We start from the raw sequence: 23,967 nt of genomic DNA, 5'->3' as shown, positions 1-23,967 counted from the left end.
GAGCAGGCGCCCAGGCGGGGCCTTCCTAACTGCCGCGGAAGGCAGCAGCCCCAGGGCGCTCCCCACGCAGGTCACGCACGGAGGACCCGGAAGAGCACTGCCCAGGCCCCGCCCCCAGCGCACACCCGGCTCCCCTCCAGTTCAACTGCTCGGCCTTTCAGGCCTCCGCGAGGCACTCAGAGCCCGTGGGCGTCCCCCAGGGATGACCTGAGGGAGGACGCAGCTTGGAGAGAGCACCCCGCGCGCGGCAGTCTTTCTGTTTCCCCTCCTCCATCCCGGGCTCTGAGAGGCTGATCCAGCCGCGTGGGGGAATGTCCCGTGGCCCCTGGAGGCTCACGGGTCACATTCTCGGACGCCCTGGACACTGAGGGAGCAGTGTCAGCACGGGGTCTCCCCTGAGGGATCCCGGCCTTCCTGTTTCTGCTGGAGCTGCACCCCGGTGCGGATGTGGGGAGGGGAGAGGAAGGGCACAGACCCCCCTTCCCCGGAGCTTGACAGCCAAGACTCAACGTGGGAAATCCTAGGCTGATAGGGAAAAAGTGAGGGAAATATAAGAGAAGCATGAAAAATAAAGAGAGAGAGATGGGGGCTGACATCCGCCCAGAGGAAGGGGTGACTTTCCTCTATTATAAGCCATAACCGGGGGCTACCTACCCCCTACCTACCTGGGTGCCTTTTCCCATTTTGCACCAGACACTGTTTGGGGTCCGGGAGGGGCTGTCCCCTCCGCCCTTTTCACATCCTCTCCTGTCCTCTTTCTCAGGGTCCACCTTGAGATCTTCAACCAAGACATCCTTACTCATTGCTGTTTTGTTTTGTTTCCAGCTCAGAACTGAAAGTGGGTTAGATTCTACCGACCCAGACCATGTTCTAGAATCCTGTTTCTCAAATTTCCAGCTTGAGAGCCACCCGCAGGGGGGGGTCTGGGAGGAAGTGGTCTCGGGTTTGAGCTAGGCACACCTAGTTTGTTAACCCCGTACAGCCCTCTGTCTTGTGGGGAGGACTGGCTGGTGAGAAGGACCAGTGATGTCGGTGGGTGAAGCACCCAGAGCCTAGAAATTCAGAAACTCTAATGAGGGTGGCTCCTGGTTCTTATTAGCCAAAGCTATTTCTACTTTTTAACTTAGATCTTTCTATCTCAAGTGTCTGTCTCCAGCAATAAAATGTGGCCCAAACCAGTCACAGCTCACAGGCATGCTAAGGTGAGCTGCTATTGGAATGACAGCACCACCAAAACCATTTAAAAAGCTTTCAAATTTCTATCTCTTCATTGGTATAGCCCCACTTTTAAAAAGAGTAACTATAATTCATTTGTCCCAAAGAGACATCCTTCCTAAATTAGCTACATACACGAGGAACCTCTGGATTTAGAGATTTTCCTCTGCAGGCTCCAGGAGCAGCTAAAGATTAGCTTCTGTCAGAATGAATCCATTTCCTTTACCAGTTTGCTTCAGAGGTTCAGGAAGGTTTGCCTTCGGCTACTGGGTCTCCCCTTGAGGCCAGCATTTCCCAGCATTAACTAGGGTGGTTGTTAAGAAACCCTGACCGTGTGGGGGGATGCGCTCCTCCATACAGCTGAAGGAGGCCTCTTTGGTGGACTCCAGCCAAATGGTGTTTTAACCTAAATTCACTCTCTTGCCGTCACTGGAGCCAGGTGAGTCACAGATTTTGTCTTTCTTCCCTGTTTTCAAAGCCAACAGACAATGAGGAAGGTGGAAGCTGCCAGTGTGTGAAGAAAGCCTGTCTGGAGCCTCTCTGGAGGCTGAAGAGCAGAGGGAAATCCTCCCCCTGCTGCAGGAGAGGATGAGAGAAAAGCCCCTTCCTTGGACAGGGAAGAACCTTGAAAACAAACGCATGAGGGACCCTTTAGGCTGGTTCCATCAGGCCAACTCAAGAGACATCGTAACATCCAGGATGCAACAGAAGAGTGTTCAGGGCAAACTGGTCGCAGGGATCCTCAGGGGCTGTTACCAAATGGAAGGTTGCAGCGTGGGCGTGGGCAGGGATGGTACCCATGCTGGCCCTCAAACCCAAGGAGCTCACTAAACACAGCTGAAGTTGTTAGTGAGGAAAAAAAACCAAACATTCAGCACAAATGACGAGGCTTATCTTTTTTGCTTACCCTCAGGATCAAACCGAGTTTGAGGTCTCTCCATGATCTCATCCTCTGAAGCATTCAAGTTCTGGATCACAAAGTTTGTGGTCATTTTCCCTTTCCCTTTCACTTCAATTTCACCCCTCTCAATTATTTCAAAACCTTGATTTTCCAGGGCTCTGCCCAGAGAAAAGAAAAATGCCCCTGATATCCAAAGATCACAGGTCTGCAACTTGAGAGTCAGCTGCAATGGGAAGGGTGATGCGAGAAGAGAAGTACAGGGAGGGGACCATGCAAAGGGACAGGGCTGCGGGATGACTACGAAACGTGGAGTTGCTTATGTATTTACTGGCTGCTGAGAGATGTTGGAGACAAACCACAGAACGGTGCAGACCAGCAACGTTTCAGATTCATGGCCAGCTGCCTCAGCCAGGGCTCAGCACTCATCAACCTTCCCTCGTCCTTGGCCAGTTTTGTGGAGATTGCAGACCTTCACCATGCTCATCACGTTCCCGCATTTAGCACCTGCCCTCCCCACCCTCACGCTGCTGACCATGCCTCCTACTTCGTGACGTGATCCATCCACAAAATTACAACCCTTAGAGCGGAGACCCTGCACCTTCTCATCCCATTGACCACACCCATCCTTTCCCCCAACCTGAGAGGATGTCTTGTTCAAGGGCATCCCACCAACACTCCCTTCCGACCTCCTCAACGCTTGGTGCCCTGGACCACCTCTTCCCTTATCTTCAGCTCCTTCTTCACTTGCCACCTCCCCTCAGCCTGCCAGCACGCCAAGGTCTCTTCCATCCTAAATAGAAGTAAAAACTGTCTCACTTGATTATCTTCTGCTTTAATCCCATACAGACACAACTGCTGTTGTAGCATGAAAGCAGCCGTAGATAATATGTAAATAAAGATCCTGGCTGTGTTTCAATAAAACTTTATTTACAAAAACAAGCAACAGCCGAGATACGGCCTGTGACTATAATTTGCCAATCCCTGAACTGCACCATATGCTCCTTGAGAGCAAAAACTATCTTATAGTAGAGGCTCAACAATATTGTCTGCCACAATGTCCTCTGTAAGTGTGGCATGGAAGGAAAAACACAGGCTTCCTCCACTACCCCCATCTGGTGGCTACTAGGCACTCTGTACGTTCTGGAAGAAAAAGGGACAAAGAGAGGCATGAATAAGTGAATGGTTACCTGCAGGCCCTGGGGCTGAGATGCACTTTGTTGGGAAGCCCGTGACTTTCCATCCTACAGACTGTATTCACAGTGTCACCAAACAAGCAGTTCCAAGGCATCTTGTCCCCCATGACACCTGCCAAGACTGGTGCCGTAGGGATGCCCACTCTGATCTGCAGAGAGAATCTCACTGAAAAGGGACCATCAGATACTCTTGTTTTTATTTTTAAATTAAGGTATAATTTACATAAAAGGCATACATAAAATGCAGACCTTAAAGTATTTAGCTCCACGAGTTTGGCAAATATCCCTGTAGCCACCATCCAAAATAAAATACAGACTAGGTCCATCACCTTTGCAAAATTATCTTGTGCCCCTTTCCAGTTAAGGTCCATCCCTCCCTGCAGAGGTCACCACTTTCTTATTTCTTCTCCCAGAGATGAATTTGCCTGTTCTGCAACTTCACATAAATGGAGTCATATAGTATATTCTGTTTTGTATCAGACTTCATTTATCCAAATCAATGTTTTTAAGATTCACCCATACTGTTATATGTATCAGTAGTTCATTCTTTTATTTCTAAATATTAGTCTACTGTAAGAATATATCACAATTTATTATGTCCAGTCTTCTCTTCACAAACATTTAGGTTATTTCCCATTTGGAGCCGTTGTGAACATTCTTTTACAGACCTTTTCATGGACGTACACTTTTCATTTTTCTCAGGAAAATACCAAGAAATAGAATTCCTGGATCACAAGGCAGATGTATACTTGTATTACAAATATTTTTCCCATTCTGTGATTTTTATATATGCATTTTCCTTAATAAGCAGAAATTTTTAATTTCAATGAATGTATTAGTTTGCTAGGGTTAACAAAATACCACAAACTAAGTGGTTTAAACAACAGAAATTTACTTTCTCACAGTTCTGGAGTCTGGAAGTCCAAGATCAAGGGGTCAGCAGGTTTGGTTTCTCCTGAGGTCTCTCTGCTTCGCTTGCAGATGGCAGTCTTCTTGCTGTGTCCTCACATAGTTTTTCTCTGTGCACACACATTCTTGGTATCTCTTCATGTATCCAAATTTCTCTTCTTATAAGGACACCAGTCAGATTGGATTAGAACCCACCCTAACAGCCTGATTTTGACTTGTTACCTCTTTAAAGGTCCTATCTCCCAATACAGTCACATTCTGAGGTACTGGCGGTTAAAGCATCAGCATATGAATTTCAAAGGGAACACAATTTGGCTTAGAACAATGAGGTTAACCACTGTTTTGCTTTCATAGTTTGTGCTTTTTGAAGCACTAAGAAATCATTGCTTACTTCAAAGTCATGAAGCTATTCTTCATATTTCCTTCAAGAAACTTTATGGTTCTATCATTTAGGTCTGTAATATATATCAAATTAATTTTTATAAATGGAGTGAAGTAGGATTGAGGTTCATTTTTCTTCCCGTATGTATATTCAATTGTAACAGAACCCACCTTTTTTTTTTTTTTTTTTTTTGCGGTATGCTGGCCTCTCACTGTTGTGGCCTCTCCCATTGCGGAGCACAGGCTCCGGACACACAGGCTCAGTGGCCATGGCTCACGGGCCCAGCTGCTCCGCAGCATGTGGGATCTTCCTGGACCGGGGCACGAACCCGCGTCCCCTGCATCAGCAGGCGGACTCTCAACCACTGCACCACCAGGGAAGCCCAGAACCCACTTCTTAAGAAGAGATTCCTTCTCCACTCAACTGATTTGGTACTTTGGTCAAAAATCAATTGTCCTTAAATAAGTAGTCAATTGCTGGGCACTATATATTGCACCAGTGATCCATTTGTCTGTACTTCTGCCAATTCCACTGTCTTTATTACTGCAGCTTTAAAATAAATCTTGAAATTAGGTAGTGTAAGTCCTCCAATTTTGTTATTTTTCAACATTTGAAACAGTCTATTTTTATTTTCCAATTTGTTTATCCTTAGTATATAGAAATTCAACTAATTTTTGTATACTGCTCTTATATCCTGTGATCTTGGTAAACTTACAAGATCTGGTAGTTTACTGCAGTTCCTATAGGATTTTCTAGGTGCACCATTGTTTGGTTTATGAATAACAATAAATTTACTTTTTCCTTTCCAATACTTACGTCTTATTTTTCTTTTTCTTGCCTTATTGCACTGGGGTGGGGATTTTGGTATATTTGACTAGAAGTGCGCTTCTTTGAATTTATCCAATTTGGGTTTCTTTAGCTCTTGAATATGTGGGTTGATATCCTCCATCAGTGCTGGGAAATTCTCAACCATTGTCTCTTCAAATATTTCTTCTGACCCGTTCTCATTCTATTCTCCTTCTAGTACTCCAGTGCACATATGGTAGCCCAGTCGATATCCTGCAGATCTAGGATGCTCTATTCCACTTTTTTCACCCTGTTTTCTTCTTTATGTGTCAGTTTGAATAATTTCTATTGCTCTGACTTCAAAATTCCTGATCCTTTCCTCTACTGTGTCTAGCTGCTTTTAAGCCCATACATTGAATTCTTCTGATTTCTGACATCTTGGTTTTCACTTCCATGGGATGGATAGATAAGTAGTGTATATGTATATCTCATCAGTTCAAATGTGTTGTTCCCCTTTTCCAGCAGATTCTTTAACATATTTATCAAAGTTATTTTAAAGACTGTCTGATAATTCCAACATCTGGCCATCTCTGGATCTGCTTCTATTGACTATTTTTCTCTTGGCTACACACCACACCACCATTTTCTCATTTCTTCTTACAGCTCATATTTTTAACAATTTAATTGTATAAAAGTACAGTGGAGACTGAAATAGGTAATATTTACCCCTCAGAAAAGTTTATACCCCTTCTTCTGGCAGACTGCTAAACTGGAAACTGAGTGAATTGAATCTGTATTTTAGTTAAGTCAGGGCTTTTTCCAGAGATACTGTTAGATTCCATTCAGCACTTTTTTCTTTTTAACATCTTTATTGGAGTATAATTGCTTTACAATGTTGTGTTAGTTTTTGCTGTATAACAAAGTGCATCAGCTCTATGTATACATATATCCCCATATCTCCTCCCTCTTGCACCTCCCTCCCACCCTCCCTATCCCACCTCTCTAGATGGTCACAAAGCACCAAGCTGATCTCCCTGTGCTATGCAGCTGCTTCCCACTAGCTATCTATTTTACATTTGGTAGTGTATATATGTCAATGCTACTCTCTCACTTCGTCCCAGCCTACCCTTACCCCTCCCTGTATCCTCAAGTCCATTCTCTACGTCTGTGTCTTTATTCCTGTCCTGCCCCTAGGTTCATCAGAATCATCTTTTCTTAGATTCCATATATATGTGTTAGCATATGGTATTTGTTTTTCTCTTTCTGACTTACTTCACTGTGTATGGCAGACTGTAGGTCCATCCACCTCATTACAAATAACTCAATTTCATTTCTTTTTATGGCTGAGTAATATTCCATTGTATATATGTGCCACATCTTCTTTATCCATTCATCTGTCGATGGACATGTAAGTTGCTTCCATGTCCTGGCTATGCAGCACTGGTTTTAAATATTATGAAGGCTGGATCAGGACTTTCTCTCCAGCAGGACATAGGATCTGAGCACCACCAAGGTTCTGAGGACCTCCTTATGCTAACCCCAGCCAAGCTTCCAGCTTTGTGAATTGTGGGAGATCTCTTTCTGCTTTACAGCCCAACAGTGAGATTTTGGGCTGTCTCCTTGTTCTTTACTCCCACCTGGACTCTCTGCACCTTGGGAGATTTTTCTCTACCATTCTTCTCTGCCCCCAGACTTCAAAGGGTCATTGTAGTGCACTAGGTGAAGGTCAAGAGCACCTCAGAGCAACTTGTCTTAGTTCTCCGACTCTAACATTACCCTTCCATGGACCACGGCCTTGCATTTGGGAAAGGCCCACACTCCTCTGGAACTGGTGATCTCTCTCAGGTCTCCTCCCCTATCCCTAGCCTTTGACCAAATGAACCTATGCATTTGGTGAAGACCTGTGGGGAAAAAGTTGGTAAATGGGTACCGACTCTGTGGCTAGAACTTAACAAAGACGGGCTCTTTGGAATTCTAACCTGTTATCCCAGCTCCAAGGTGGCCATTAAAAGTTCACTAAACTTTTGCCGCAGAGCGGCTGGGCCCGTGAGCCATGGCTGCTGAGCCTGCACGTCCGGAGCCTGTGCTCCACAACGGGAGAGGCCACAACAGTGAGAGGCCCGCGTACCGCAAAAAAAAAAAAAAAAAAAAGTTCACTAAACTTTAGACTGGTTTCTTCTTACCCTCACCTCTGGTAGATTACTTCTCCTGGGGCTCTACAAGGGATGAATGTAGTCAGTCATGGGTGTCCTCCTCAAAAGGGTTTGCCACTTTCTGGAATTTGGTTCATTTATATTTCTTTGCTATGTGATTTTTAAATTTTTTTAACTACTGGCATGGAATCAGAATTCTCTTGCAGCTTTCAATATCCCAGTCAGACTTACTTGTCTTTTCATCTTTTCATGCTAGATTTTCTTTTCCCTAAAATAAGATTATAAATTTCTCTAGGAAAAGGAATCTGCCATACATTTCTCTGAATCCTTCAAAGCACCTAGCACTCATGCATAGTGTGACCTCAGCAAATGTGTATTAAAGGCTTTATGAATGAAAGAATACAAGATCTCAATGAATATTAATTTTAAAACTGTAGAAGTAGCAGCACAATTCTCTTAAGAGAGAGCATGTTTCCAGCCCTCTCCCCCCCCTTCCTTAAATAAACCCACATGGTATACATTTTCTGGTGGATATTTAATGATGCTCTTAACTATGTCCCTATTCTTATCTTAGAATGGATAACATCTTTTCCTGTGTTTTTCTTGGTAAATCCACGATGCAAGTTTCCAGGAATTCATTGTTTAATTTCATTCTTTTTGGTGTAGCACTATTATTATCTTTGTTGCCACGCCTCCTTCACAAACAGACACACATGCTGTCTATTTACACAACAGTATATTTTCAATTATTCTTCAACAGCTTACATTAGAATTCTTTAAACAAAACACTTATCTCGTATCTGACCTTCTTATCTCTTCTCCCTAATTACCCCCCATCTTGATCTTTTAATTTATTACATTGGGGGTTTTATACAGCAGCTGTATCTGTGTGTTTGCAATGGGCCGGTATCATGGACATGATACATGGCCAGCTTTTACTCTGAAAACTGCCATGGACACCATAACCAGGACCTGCAGCATTTCTCAGCTTCCAAATCATTGAGGTGATGGCGAATGTGGTGCATTTTCAGAATCTCCTACCTAGGGATTATCATTTGGGAAAATCCTATTCCATCTTATAATTGGCTTTATTTATTTTTAGTTGGCTGTTTATTTTGCAGATCTGACTGACAGGAGTGGGAAAGGGATCTAGATTTTAAAAGACTGAGACACTGCTCTACGCCACCGCGAGGCAGTTAGGATCAGCCGAGCAGACAGAAGACATTTACTTTTCATCACCAAATATGTCCAACTTTTACACTGTGAACAAACTTCCGTACGTGGAAGAGTAGCTTCCTGTATTCCTGTGAGAAAGGCGAGCAGATGTGTCGCTCGTGGCCACGTGCTGAAGGGAAAGCTATTCTGAATATCTTATGGCACCCCGGTGTCTGGACGGCTGGCTGGAGACAGTTGCACACCTCAGCCTGAGTTCCAAGCCTGTCAGATGGCATGCTGGATATACAACTTCCCTAAGCGAAGAAAAGTGGGCTGTTCAGTAAACCTGAACCACTTGTTGAAAGTCTCGAACAAAAAGGCAGGAATTAGAAGTGAGCTGGCTCCCTATGGATCGAGTGCTACAAAGTCAGTGAGGAGACACGCTCAGCGCTGTCCTAGGTCATGGACAAAGGAAGCCAGTGTGAATCGCATCACAATCCCGAGCTCCACAGCCTCTTCTCAAATTCGAGAGAATAACATCCTGACTAATATCTCTATTACTTAGTAACATATGCAAGAGAAGAGACGAGTTGGGAGAAATGACCCATTTTAATTACTGTCACATACCCAGTAACCATCCGAGCAGACTAATAAACAGAATTCCACTTTTTTGTGCGAGGTGGCTGATATTAAGCAAAGAACTCAGCTGCTCTCTGCCTGGATGGGTTCTCCAGTAACAGGATTCATCACTTCTTTTGCAGAAATTCTCATCCCCAAGGCAAAGTTAGCTATTCTTTGAGCGTGGCTTCCAATAGGCACTGGTACACCCCCTACCACCATATGAGCATCAGATTGTTTCCACCTGTAAGGAGCAGCAGTAAGGGGGGATTCAGAGGGTTTTCTTAATGCACTAAATATAACACTAAATATTTTTGTCATTTTCCATGTATTGATAGAAGGACCATACTAAAGCTGGTGGTTATTTTCTAGAGGCATGAGGGGAAAGGTGAGAAGAAAAATGACTCAGGAAACAGCCATGAGGGAGCCAAAAGGGCTTTCTGCTTTTGGTGGAGACAAGTTCCAGAGAAGACAAAGCTCCTGGGGTCATTGTATGATGCTGTGTATTAGATCCACATTATTTAGGTTAGACTTGCTGCTGAAATGAAGGAGTACTATTCTCTGGGAAAACAGTATGCCCCTCAAAGGCAATCTTAGCATTGTGTAGTATAAGAGGATTTTTTCAAAATTAAAATCCTAAAATACCTCTACTTCCTTTTTAGTTCTTCCTCCCACCCCCACTCTCATCCACACCAAACCCCAGACCAGTGAGGGGAGAGGAAAATGAGGACCCACCGCCAGGTACGTGACCTGCCTAGGCACACAGGGACACGCACCCCAGAGCACCACACGCTTACTCTGTAGACATCGTGGACACTGGTTAACCTGTCGAACTTGGAGTACATTAAATTCAGCATTATTCACCATCTGGATCAGTTCACAGGCAGCACAGATGTTCGTAAATGTCACTACGTCGCTGAAGAGAATCGTGCAGGTTTTAAATTCTCCTGCAACATAAACCGGGTGTCAGTGATAGCCAAGGATGGAGAACACCAGTTCTACTAATTCTGTATTCAAGTGCCCTTTGGGAACCAAATCTGACTGTGCCTTGGAGTAAAGGAGCCAGAATGCCCATCACCATTCACCATCCACCCACCAGACATTTATTGTCTCTTATGATCTGGTCATCATGCTGGAGAATCTTATACCGTGAAGCAGACGGGGTCCCTGCCCATAAGTAGCTCCTAGTCTAGTGAGGAGACAGAACGCAAACAAACACTCAATAAGACATGCAGAGTGGGCTTCCCTGGTGGCTCAGTGGTTGAGAGTCCGCCTGCCGATGCAGGAGACAAGGGTTCGTGCCCTGGTCCGGGAGGATCCCACATGCCGCGGAGCTGCTGGGCCCGTGAGCCATGGCCGCTGAGCCTGCGCGTCTGGAGCCTGTGCTCCGCAACGGGAGAGGCCACAACAGTGAGAGGCCCGCGTACCACAAAAAAAAAAAAAGAGACATGCAGAGTGCTGGGGGATGACAGGATGGATTGGGTGGGTACGGGCTTACAGAGAAGACCTTGGCAGGTGGGCCAAGGCAGAGCCTGAACTATGGGAGACCCAAAGGGAAGGGAAAGTTACTCGAAGGGGAGATTACTACCAGAGGTATACCTGCCCAGCCTCAGAAGGCACCACTTCGCCATGTACCCTCTTGTTCTAGGGATAACACCCTGCAGTATTGACCTTCATGGTGCCTTACCTTGGCACTTGCTGTGCCATTCTCCTGAAATGCCTTTCCCTCATTTTCTTGCTGAAATTCAGCCTCAAGGCCCAACTCAAGTGCCACACTTTTTATATCGGCCTTCACACGCACACCCACCCCTGTCTTTCTCTTCTGACATTTATATATTATTAATTTCCATATGATCTATGTTTCCACAGTAACTTACGTGGTGGAAAACGTACGAATTTTGGAGTTAAATGGACTTCTGACTGGTTTCCAGCTCTTTTACTCATAAACTAGAGTGAATTTTCTTAGCTGTTATGGCTAATAACACCTCCTTCACAGAAATGTTCAGAAAATTAAGTGAGAAAGCATACATATAATGTCTAACAGAGATGCTGGCACAATAATTTCTCCTTAATGCACATAAATTTCCTTTTTGTCAGCCACCCCACCCCCATAAACGTATTCTGTATGTATCTGTCAAACCCACAAGACTAAGAGCTTCTTTGGGTCCCCAAGACCCGGGACAGCACCCTGGCAAGTTCCCATGCTTGTCTGGTGAACGAACACGCGCCGGTGACAAATGGAAAGTGAGTTTGGAGTAAACATGGCATTCGTCCTCCAGAAACGCCTTGTTCTCCCAGAATGGTCCTTAGAGGCACCTCATGATTTATTTAGTGTGTGAGTGTATCATTTTCAGTTGCAGTGAAGAACGCCCATCAATGGTCACTGCATTGTTTTTATTATTCTCAATGTAGAGAAAAGAAAACCTAGGCTATGCAGCTTAAGTAATTAGACCAAGACCATGCTGCTTGCCAGAATCCAAACCCAGATCTGTCTGGTTTCAGAGCCGGCGCCCCTGACCACCAAGACGCACTGTTAAGGGAAGGGCACTCCTCACCTGAGACGACCTTTCTGCCTTCCTTCAGCTGGTTGGCCAAGTGCTCAGGCAGCACGGCGTACAGCAAGGTCTCCGTTTTCTTCTCTTCGATGGCCGAGTGCTTGGAGAGGACCTGCAGCTCCTCCTTCTTCCTCTCCAGCTGGCTGGACAGCTCAATCTCCTCCAGGCGCCACTGGTTCGGGAGGACGAGGTCCCTGGTGGTATCATGGGGGCGACGTCGGAAAGGTGCATCTGGCGCTCCTCCAGTTCATGCAGGCTGCAGAGCTTGGGGGAGCACACGTATATTATGCACCACGTGGACTCCATCCAGATCATCTGGCCTTCCCCCAACGGAGAGAAACGGGACAATGCAGCATGTCACCTGCAGGCAATGACGCAGCGCACCAGCCCACCACTCAGAACACGTCCTTCTCTCCACGGCACAGTTCAACTCCTTCCCTTTTAGCCGAATATCATGAGAGTTATCTGTACTTCCTGTCTCCATGCACTCCTCTCCCCATCTCTCCACAATGGCTCTCTCCACACTGTTTTTTTGACCTTAAGGTGACTCCCGTCCACGGCCTCCAAGTGACCTCCCCCAGCACAAGTCTGTAGTCCTTTCCTCACTCAGCCCTTCTGCTCTTTGAGGGTGTTAAGCAAACCCTCCTTCCTGGAATCTCACTTCCTAGGACTTTCCTGACGCTGCTTTCACTCAGATCTCCCCCACCTCTTTTGATTTCTCCTTCAAGACTTTCACTCATTCTTTAGATGCTGGTGTTCTCTTTTCGCTTTCCCCAACTACATCCTCCACTGGGCTGACAGAGACTCTGAAGCTACAGAGAAACCTTGCTTCCTGGACTCAGGATGACTATTAGTTTTAACAATAGATGTTTATTATCTTATTATGAAAGCAGTAGACATTCACCGCAGAAAATGAAAAAAGTGGGGGACTTCCCTGGTGACGCAGTGCTTAAGAACCCACCTGCCAATGCAGGGGACAGGGGTTCGATCCCTGGTCCGGGAAAATCCCACATGCCGTGGAGCAACTAAGCCCGTACGCCACAACTACTGAGCCTGAGCTCTAGAGCCTGTGAGCCACAACTACTGAGACCACACGCTGCAGCTACTGAAGCCCGCGCACCTAGAGCCCGAGCTCCACAACAAGAGAAGCCACCACAATGAGAAGCCCACATGCCACAACAAAGAGCAGCCCCTGCTCGCCGCAACTAGAGAAAGCCCGCATGCAGCAACGAAGACCCAACACAGCCAAAAATTTAAAAAAAAATTTTTTAATTAAAAAAAAAAGAAAATGAAAAAAGTGGGAGAAAATAATAAAAATCACCCATAATCACATCAGAGATAATTACAGTTAATATTTGAGGGTATATCTTTTTACTACCAAAAATTGGGATTATCAGCCATCTTTTTATAACCTCAATTTTTCACTTAAATTATGTAATAGGTATTCTTCCATAGCATTAAATATGGATAGGTATTATTTTTTCCTGGGTACATTGACTATACTGTATTTTACTTAAGCAGTAAGCTAACATTGATTATATTATGTCTATTTTATCATTCCACAAACAACATTGCAATGAACAAGCTTGAGGTACATCATTGTGCATAACTGTAGCTATTTTGTTAAAGGATATATTCTTAGACAAAAATATGCTCACGTTTAAGATTTTTGATACATATTGCCAAATTGCCCTCTAAATTGTGACAATTTACACTCCCAGCAATTACTGTTTTTTAAATTATTGTATTATCTATTAGGTATTTATACATGGATGTCTACAACTGAACTTGCCTTCAATCCCCACTGTAACTCTCCTCTTTTTTAATTCTTTTTTTGTTTTTGTTTTTTTAATTTAATTTTATTATTAATTATAAATTAAAATTATAAATTTTATTATTATTATTTTTATACAGCAGGTTCTTATTATCTATTTTATACATATTAGTGTATATACGTCAATCCCAATCTCCCAATTCATCCCACCACCACCACTCCACCGCTTTCCCCACCTTGGTGTCCATACATTTGTTCTCTACATCAGTGTCTCTATTTCTGCCTCACAACTTAATTCTTTTATTACAGACATTTTTAGTTTCTACCATGAGCCAGGCACACTGTTTTAGGTGTGGAAGGGGGTACAGCAGCAACTCAAACTGACAAAGCTGCCCTCAAGGTGTTTACATCATGTCTTCTCTTAGTTAATCACACCTTTATGACCCAGTTACCTAAGCAAGAAAATTAATAATTACCCAAATAGTCTCTCTTTTTCAACCTCTACATCCAGTCACCAATTCCTGCCTTAAATCTGTTCCCGCATCACCACCCCAGAGCCACTGCCTGACTGCATTCAGCACTCAAAGCTTCTCACCTGCTCTCCAGGAACAGTCTCCCCTGGCCTCCCAGACTCCATCTTCTCAACGCTCTGGTCCATCCTTCACAGGGCTCCAGCGTGATCATTCTAAATCTCAAATCTGATCCCAGTAGACACTTAAAAGTATTTCCAGTGACATGATAGAGCTCAAGTCCTCATCTCACCAGCCTTCTCTCCCATCACTCCCTGTACAACTCACTCAGGGTTCCCAGAACATTTCATCTTCCTCTCCAATGTCTCCAAGGCTCTGCCTGTGTTTGTGCCTAGAATACCTGACTATTGTCAGTCCAATAGAAAGCTCAAAATATGTGCCCCCTATATCATATAAAAAATTAACTCAAAATGGATTAAAGACCAAATGTAAGAGCCAAAACTGTAAAGCTCTTAGAAGAAAACGTAGGAGAAAAGCTTCATGACGTTGGATTTGGCAGTGATTTCTGGGATGTGACACCAAAACCACAGGCAACAAAAAGGAAAAATAGGTAAATTGGACAACATCAAAATTAAATGCTTCTGTGCGTCAAACGACACAATCAACAGAATGAAAAGGCAACCCACGGGGTGGGAGAAAATATCTGCAAATCATAAGGTGTTAATATCCAGAATATCTGAAGAACTCCTATAACACAACAATAAAAAACCAAACAACCTGATTTTAAAAATGGGCAAATAACTTGAATAGACATTTCTCTAAAGAAGATATACAAATGGCCAATAAGCACATGAAAAATGCTCACATCACATCATTAGGGAAATGCAACTTAAAACCACAGTGAGATACCACTTCATACCCATTAGAAGACCTGTTATCAAAATAACCGAAAAAAAACCCCACCAAAAAACAATAACAGAGGATAACAAGTGTCCGTGAGGATGTGGAGAAACTGGAACTTTTGTGAACTACTAATGGGAATATAAAATGGTGCAGCAGCTATGGAAAACAGCATGGAAGTTCCTCACTAAATTAAAAGTAGAATTACCAAATGAACCAGCAATTCCACTTTTGGATATACACTAAAAGGAATTGAAAGCAGGGGCTCAAAACATTTATACACCCATGTTCATAGCAGCATTATTCATTATTCAGAAAGTGGAAGCAATGCAACTATCCACTGACAGATGAATCGATAAGTGAAATGTAGTCTATACATGCGGGAAGAATATAATAATAATTCAGCCTTGAAAAGGAAGAAAATTCTGACGTATGCTACAACAAGGATGAACCTTGAAGGCATCATGCTAAGTGAAAAAAAGACAGTCACAAAAGGACAAATACTGTAGGATTCCACTTATATGAGGTACATAAATCAGTCAAATTCATAGAGACAGAAAGTAGAGTGGTAGTTGCCAGGGGCAGGGGGAGGGGAAAACAAGGAGCTGGTATTTAATGGAGTTTCAATTTTGCAAAATGATAAAGTTCTGGAGATGGATGGTGGTGATGATTATACAACACTGGGAAGGTACTTATCACTGCTGAACTGTACACTCAAAAATGGTTAAAATGGTAAACTTTATGTTACGTAAAATTCACCACAACTGAAACAAAGCCAAAATCAAAACATGTGCCCTATTAACGTAGGTCAGATGATCACGTTGCTGTATAAAGGACAGGCCATTTCAAGAGTACAAATAATAGCGCGTGCATTCTAAAACTTTTGGTAACAGACCAGAATTTTATAATTATATATAAATATAATCAGAGTTCATGTCTAAACTAGACATGGTGGAAGAAATAAAATATGTTGTTAACTATAGATTAAGCCAAATGGGAAAAAAAAAATATACTGCTCTCAATGTAGTCCCCCAATTTTTATCCAACTTTTTTCAGGCAATTAGAAAACTGCTTCTTCCCTTTTTTGTCCAGTCTCCCAGAGCAGAAAGCAGCGAGGAGGAAGGAGTTACTACCTCGGAGTTTGAGTGCAGGCTGACTTCTCCGTGCTGCAGGCATCATCTCCCTTTGCGCCTTCAGGACAAATTGTTGATAAATTTGCAGATGCTGAAAATGTTGAAGGTAACCTGGGGATGGACGATGGAGAAGTACTCATCTAATCGAATCTTCTGGGTTTGGAGTCCCGGGACGTACTTCTGAATGTTCACTCCAGCTTGTTTGACCCACAGCTATCCACAGAGGACACACATGAGACCACGGAAGAGACAGCAACCTGCACGTAAACTTTCCCCTAGAAATAGCATCCGTCCATGATTTGTGACTTGCTAGGGGGAAAAGGGCCAGTGATGGAATAAATACCATGGAAGCAATAAATATTATTTTAAAAAGCAAATCTGCAGCTAAGCTCTGAAAGAGCAAAGAATAATTGCATGAGAGTGCCTGAAAGCACAGCATTTCTCTGACTAACAAGAAACAGGGGTTAAAGCTCTCAATGGGGATAATATTTCTTCCCTTGCTTCAGTCCTCTCTGTCTTTCTGTCTTTGTGTCTGTCTCTGTCTCTTTCTTTCTTTGGAATTAACTAATAAAGAAACCAGAAAAAACTGTAGTTGGATCTGATGCCCAGGTCTGGGTGAAGAAACTCATCATGGAGGTGGGGAGACAACTTTCGCTGCCATCTCCAGGGAACACACAGAAGGAAAAAACAAAATGAGCATCCTTTACATAAAAAGTCCAATGCCAGCCCAGGTTATCCAGAAATATTTAAATTAACTTCACTCTGTCAGGTTGCAGAAATCAACCTAGTCTTATGGAATAGTGTCATTAAATTTTTGGTTTCTATGCCCAAAACTTAAAAAGAAAGGGAGTGTTTAAGTAGATCAGAATTTTAAATGTTAATAGTAGTAATAATAATATCCTCATGGCATTGGGGAAAAGCCACAGTACATAGCTTTATAATTCCCTGGTTGTTTCATATAGGGGTGTTTGAGTTCCTTAGTTAGATCATAAATTCTCTGCAATCAGAGATGACCCTCAAGTGAGTAAACATTAGAGAATCTGTATCCAGCATCCACTGGTAGGTGAAGATTTGACTTGTCTGTGCATTCACGTAAATATCAGAGGAAATCAAAATGGCTGAAGGCATTTTAACTGATAATTTTTGGACCAATTTATTTTGCCTAACTGCCCTTTGAATGAGTCCATAATCAATTCAACTTAATCAATTTTATCCATCAATTTTATCCAAGGAAATTGATAATGACCACACTTAAATGGTCACCATCTGTCACACCTCCCACAGAACAATGGCGTGAGTGGGCACAGGCCTCTCCTCCACTTTCAAGATGCAGAAAGAGAAGCTTGGTGGAATTGAGCCATCCATGGTAGCCACAAGGAGGGGGGAGTGGTCACATTTAGAATCCCACCCTGCCATTGCTACTGTGTTCTTTTGTCTCTAGTGATTTCAGTGTCATTTCCTTTTTCTTTAATGGCAAACTTGCTCTTGCACTCACTAGTTCAAACCCCTTGGCACTGCTCCCTTCCGTGCCTATCAAGAAGATGCTGCGTTCTGGTTTCCGGAGGATGCTACAATGAAAAGGAAGGCAGTGGTCCTGCCAAGCTAAATCCTAGCTTCCCAAACCCTAGGTACTCCTCAGGGACTTGAAAGCCCCCCCCTCCAGCCGTAAAAGACTATATGACTGGGGGCGCAGTGGTTAAGAATTCGCCTGCCAATGCAGGAGACACAGATTCGTGCCCTGGTCCGGGAAGATCCCACATGCCACGGAGCAACTAAACGCGTGCGCCACAACTACTGAGCCTGCGCTCTAGAGCCTTGGAGCCACAGTTACTGAAGCCCGTGCGCCTAGAGCCCGTGCTCCACAACAAGAGAAGCCACCGCGATGAGAAGCCCACACACAGCAACGAAGACCCAACCAGCCATAAATTAATTAATTAATTTTAAAAAAAGACTATGTGACTTACTCCTCTCCCCAGCCTATCCCCAGTTCAAGAGAGAAAGGGCCTCTTACTGATTCGTCAAATACCACATGGAAGGGAAAAGCATCGCAGAATGTCTTCTCTTCAATCCAGAGCCACTGGGGATAAATTGGTTCAAAGGTGTCCCTGAGATGCCCTGGATGGAGAAACAGAATCCCGTTCACAGGCCACTCAGGCCACCAACCCAAGAGAGTATCTTAAATGTTTCCCGGGCAAAGCGCAGTCCCCACTGCTCAGCACAAGCTCCCTCAGCGTTTCCAGATGGCCACGGCAATTCTGCTTCCAAATTAAAACAAACAGAAAACTTGCTACCAGGTTGAGAAGCCCTCCTGCCCCCTGCCAAGTTTCTGCCCGCCGCTGAAGAGTTCCCGGGCCAATTGAGTGTGTCTCGCCATGAAAACAGGGCCGGCATTGAAAAGCTGACAGCCAGACAATGAACCCACGCAGCACAGCGCACACGCCCGGCCGGTGTCAGGGACATTTGCCATGGAGCTTTGGAGACTGACAGTTTTGGGTGGCACATGAAAATTTAACCAACAGCCCTATTTGGCAGGGGGTAGAGATTCGAAATGGAGCCTTTTTGATATGAAAATCTCCTAGACAAAGCACGTCAATTGCATGTTTGACTCGCTTGCCATGGCTTGAGGGACTCAAAATTCAGTCCTTTGAGCCCTGCAGACCTTCTCCCAGACGCATGTCATCACGACCCACGGGGCATGACCAGGAGTCTCCAACTCCCTTCTCCCAGTGGGCCGGAGCCCCTGTTCTGACTCGGATCTTCGGTGCTGATCATGAGACCAGCTCGGCGCCAACAGGGGCACTTCTGAGAACCTAATGCCTTCATTTTGTGGGTGGAAGATGGAGGACTTAGGTTCCCCAGGAACAGAGCCAGAAATCTACTATCCTGGTTCTCGATCCAGGGTCCTTCGCACTCTTGGACACCATCATTCTTATCTACAGACTTCCGGGCCAGAAATACATCCCAGTCCCGAAGGCCTGAGGAGCTGTGGAAAATTCAGTGTTCTTGATAATATGTCAGCACTCACCCTCCTTCGCTTCAGCACAGTCACCAAAAAGGGTTGATTCCAATCCCCTCTCCAGCGGCTTCCCCTGATTACAAGGAGAAACTGCGCCTCCAAGTGACCCCCAACACAAATAAAAGGGGCAAAGGAAGACAAGTTAGAGTTTGATGTTTTAAAGTTAAAAACCGTGCCTGCCAAGTCCAAGCCCTGAAGAAATCAGTGACATCCTGATTGTAGAGGACTCTGCCCATTTGTGTGCACAAAGCAATCATTCTGCTCTGAGAGCCAAGGTTGGGAGAAGAGCCCACTTACCTTTTCCAAACATGACTGTGCTTCTCACAACTTCCCAGCTGGACTTTTTCACGGGACAGAGACATTCAAATATTTCTCTTTCATCCTAAGGAAAGCTGCCTCCAGGGCCTGCAAATGGCAGGGAGAGAAGCATACAAGTCTGGTCATGTGACAGGAGATGCACGAGGATACACTGTTCCTCTGTGATGGGGCCAGAGGAACAGTGAGGCCACACAAGATGAACTTTAGCAAAACTTCATAAGCCCCCAAATTGTTATCCAATTAATCCTCATGCTGTTTCTCCACCAAAGGCAGCAAGAACTTTTTACAAAATCTCAAGGTGAGGCTGACAGGAAAATCACACAGAAACTTCTCTTCCTGTGGTTGAAGATTCTGCAGTGAAAAGACTCTGAGGTGAGCTTTGAATACTCTAAGATATAAACCTTGTGTGCTCCAGGAATCACAGACTTCTCTGGATATTCGTATGAGCTCTATGGACACAGAGAGCTGTGCACCTAATAGGTGTGGTACCTAAACAGATAACAGTCAAACCGCAAGCTGCAATCGAGGCAGCCAACCACAGGCTCATGAGTTGACTCCAGATCCCCAACTGGCCCCAGCTGCACAAGTGGGCACTCAGGACTTGAAAAGTCAATTTACACCATGAGAACTGCAGAATAAGCCACCAGATTCCAAATTCCAAGGACTTTACATTGCCATTTTTTTTTTTACAGGTAAAAATGTTTCAGGCTAAGGTCCATCCCAGAGAACCAATAGAGCCACTATTGGTTCTCAACCAATAGTGACTTTGTCTCCTACCCCTTACCCTGGGGATACTTGGCAATGTCTGGAGACATTTTTGATTGCCACAACCTGGGATGGAGGGGGAGAGCTGGGTGCTGCTAGCATCTAGTGAGTGGGCTAGGGATGCTGCTAAACACGCACAGGACCGCGCCTCATAACAAAGATTATCTGGTCCAAAATGTCAACAGCGCTGAGACTGAGAAACCCTGCCCTAAGTCCACAATTAGAAGGTCCAGTTCTTTGCATAGATTGTTCCAAGACTAGTCACTCCACCAGGAGGAACTGTGCTTTCTGAAGACACAGCACACTGGTACCTCTTGGTCTCTCTGGCTGTCCTGAGTGTCTTGTGATCCCTTTGGCTTTGCCCTTCTCATCTGTCTGTGTGACTTCTGCACGATCAGAAACACAACGTGCTCCTTCTTCCCTGTCCTCTCCTCCTCTTGATTCACGTCAAGGATATCCATGGTCACGTCAATGTCAAAGAAGTCTTTGGCCACAGCCTCAATGGTACCTGCAGCAGAAGGATACCTATTGGTGAGGGATGGCAGAAGGCAGTTGTGTCTGCAAAAATCATAAAATAATCAGGTTATACAACTTTTGATAAATATTCCAGAGTTCACCAAGCCCAGGCCCTGCATCAAGGCAGGCAGCATATGACAGATTAATAAATTAAAAAACAGTAACTTAAAAGCAGAGATTTACACACTGGATACTAAATATATCCCTCCTACTCTGATTTCTTTTTTTTTTTTTTTTAACATCTTTATTGGAGTATAATTGCTTTACAATGCTGTGTTAGTTTCTGCTGTATAACAAAGTGAACCAGCTATACATATACATATATCCCCATATCCCCTCCCTCTTGTGTCTCCTTCCCACCCTGCCTACCTCAACCCTCTAGGTGGTCACAAAGCACCGAGCTGGTCTCCCTGTGCTATGTGGCTGCTTCCCACTAGCTATCTGTTTTACATTTGGTAGTGTATATATGTCCATGCCACTCTGTCACTTCATCCCAGCTTACCCTTCCCCCTCCCCTTGTCCTCAAGTCCATTTTCTACGTCTGTGTCTTTATTATTCGTGTCCTGCCCCTAGGTTCTTCAGGACCTTTTTTTTTTTTTTTGGATTCCATATATGTTACCATCTCTTTCTGACTTACTTCACTCTGTATGACAGATTCTAGGTCCATCCACCTCACTACAGATAACTCAGTTTCATTTCTTTTTATGGCTGAGTAATATTCCATTGTATATATGGGCCACATCTTCTTTATCCATTCATCTGTCAAGGGACACTCTGGGTCTGGTTAAGCCACCCACATACCTGGTACGATGTGGCACAGATCACTTCTATCAGAGTAGTAATGGAGAAGCATCTTCCAGTCTGCTCCTCTCTCCACACAAAACGATGGTGCATTCATCTCCTAATTAAAAGACACAGCATATTTTTCCCAGTGGCTACAATTTCTCTAAATTATGCTTCTGAGGCTTTGTGAAACTTACTCATTACATCATGCAGAACTGCATCCCCAAACCCCCTCCAATCACATAAAAATAAAATCTACCATGGTTTCAGCCCCTAAAAGTCAGGAATTTTATATTATACCTAATCACATAACCAACTCTATATGGCAAGCACTAGCTCCATTGTAAAGAGGAGGAAACTGAACCTCAGGGAAGTTAAGGCCAAATTCATGGTAGAACATCTTGACACCCAAATGAACCTTTCTGCCATGCCATGCTGCTTCTACCTACACTCCAAGGAGTGGATGGCTGCCATTCTTGGCCTGTGACCAAGGGACCATGAGCATCTTTACTCTGAAAGATCAGGGTCTCAGAGGAATTGGCAAGTGGAGAAAAGTTCACCTCTTGTTCTGGAAGGATAATGCCATCTGTGGTGCAAAGTTGCATGTCTGGAAAATCAAGGATACATCAGAAGAGATCATCTTTCTCCAGGAATAAATGTTGACATCAAGTGTGTACCATCTCATGGTAGATTATGTCAGGACATAAGGATAAAGACTGCCTGGGGGAATCCCTGAGAGAAACAATTTTCTCTCCCATTTGATTAGTGAGCAGCTCAGCACCCTGGCTCACAGCTTTTGGTCTGAGTGAGAGAAGAGATTAAGGAAGTGTGTTCCTTCTGAGATTTTTGTTCTCTTCCAAAGTGGTGGTGGTAGTGGGGGCTGGAGGGGGAGTAGGGAGGAGGCGGGGAGGGGATGCTAGTTAAAATGAAGGGTTTTTTTGCCAAGTATTTATCTTTCCAAAAGCATATACAAAGAGAAGGTATGTATTTGTGTGTTTACATTTTGACTGAATCTAAAGATTTGAGGCAGCACATATAAAAAGCATATGATGAAACAGAAAATTAAGTTATTTCAAAAAATTATATCCAAACCCTACATAGCAAAAAAATAATAATAACAGAGTACAAAAGGGCTGAAATTAAAATCCACAAGCTTTTGCTACCATTTCCACCCTCACTCCTCACCCTAGCCTAGGCCACTTCCTAGACATACTTCTCAAAGTTTGTGCTTTTAATCCTTCTGGTCAATGTCTCCAACTCTCTAAATAATAAGATTATACTTTTATTTTTAAAAATTGAAATAGGGTTTTATAAAAGTGGAGAACTAGGGCAATGAGAACATAATGAGAAGTCGACCAGAGCATGGTCTTTGGAGACGGACGCACTTGGGGGTGGGTCCTGGCTCAGCCACCACAACCTGGGCAATTTGGGACAGTTACTTGACCTTTCTGGACCTCAGTTTTTTCATCTGTATAATGGGAAGAATAAGAGTACCTAATCTTAGCGGTAAGAGGATAATTCAATGTTTATACATGAGTTAGCCCAATATCTGTCTCATAATTGGCCCTCAAATGAAGGTTCGCTAAAAAATAACAAGATTAAAGGCACAGTTAAAACCAGAAATATAAGCCTTAAGGTACTGCCAAATTACTAGAGACAGACATAAAGAAAAAGTCAGGTTTATCTTACTGTATTTTTGCCTAAAGAGATAATCTATAACCTTTTGTCCAGTAGAAAGTACTATACAACAATCAGATATCATTGCACGTATTTTATTTCAGCTTGTGTGTGTGTGTAGTATATTTATATATTTTATTTATCTCATTATGTGCAAAATGTCCTTACTGACCCCAGAGAAATTCTAGCCTATTGCTTCTCTAACACTGGTTTTAGCATATGAAGGAATGACTATCAGAGGAGGGGTAGCAGGAGTAGGCATAAAAACAATGGACTTGGGACTTCAGAACCTTGGTTCCTTTCATCTTATTCCTAAGAATGACAATAATATTGTGAGAACAATATCTGGAACATAAAAGAGATTCCACAATATTTTTATTTAATGAATAAAAAAATATTAATATCTTCTCCAGAACTGTGACTTAAAATATTAGCCCAATTTTCAAATGAAAGATATGATATTTATAATACTATGGAAGATGACTTAAGGGCCTTAATTGTATTTCTTTCCATAGTAATTGTAGTGCTTTAGCAGAGAAATTTTTTTTTTTTTTTTTTTAAACCTCTTTATTGGGGTATAATTGCTTTACAATGGTGTGTTAGTTTCTGCTTTACAACAAAGTGAATCAGCTATACATATACATATGTTCCCATATGTCTTCCCTCTTGCGTCTCCCTCCCTCCCACTCTCCCCATCCCACCCTTCCAGGCTGTCACAAAGCACCGAGCTAATATCCCTGTGCCTTGC

At 43.7% G+C, this 23,967-nt stretch overlaps 1 protein-coding gene across 1 annotated transcript in view; it reads right to left on the bottom strand.

Moving 5' to 3' along the window:
• Positions 1-378: 378 nt before the first annotated feature.
• The window catches only part of LOC136137513 (guanylate cyclase soluble subunit beta-2-like), a 35,636-nt gene continuing 12,047 nt past the window's right edge, over positions 379-23,967 (bottom strand). The window contains 16 exon segments of the mRNA XM_065895919.1: positions 379-525; positions 666-832; positions 2,123-2,274; positions 3,304-3,458; positions 9,412-9,556; positions 10,102-10,169; positions 10,171-10,259; positions 11,868-12,080; positions 12,083-12,187; positions 16,145-16,216; positions 16,219-16,357; positions 18,156-18,259; positions 19,458-19,517; positions 19,520-19,565; positions 20,555-20,751; positions 21,561-21,660. Coding sequence (XP_065751991.1) covers positions 379-525; positions 666-832; positions 2,123-2,274; positions 3,304-3,458; positions 9,412-9,556; positions 10,102-10,169; positions 10,171-10,259; positions 11,868-12,080; positions 12,083-12,187; positions 16,145-16,216; positions 16,219-16,357; positions 18,156-18,259; positions 19,458-19,517; positions 19,520-19,565; positions 20,555-20,751; positions 21,561-21,660 — 1,959 coding nt within the window.

The sequence above is a fragment of the Phocoena phocoena genome, chromosome 18 (genome assembly GCF_963924675.1).
Source record: "Phocoena phocoena chromosome 18, mPhoPho1.1, whole genome shotgun sequence".
Classification (NCBI taxonomy): domain Eukaryota; kingdom Metazoa; phylum Chordata; class Mammalia; order Artiodactyla; family Phocoenidae; genus Phocoena; species Phocoena phocoena.
This window is presented reverse-complemented; position numbering and strand designations above follow the sequence as displayed.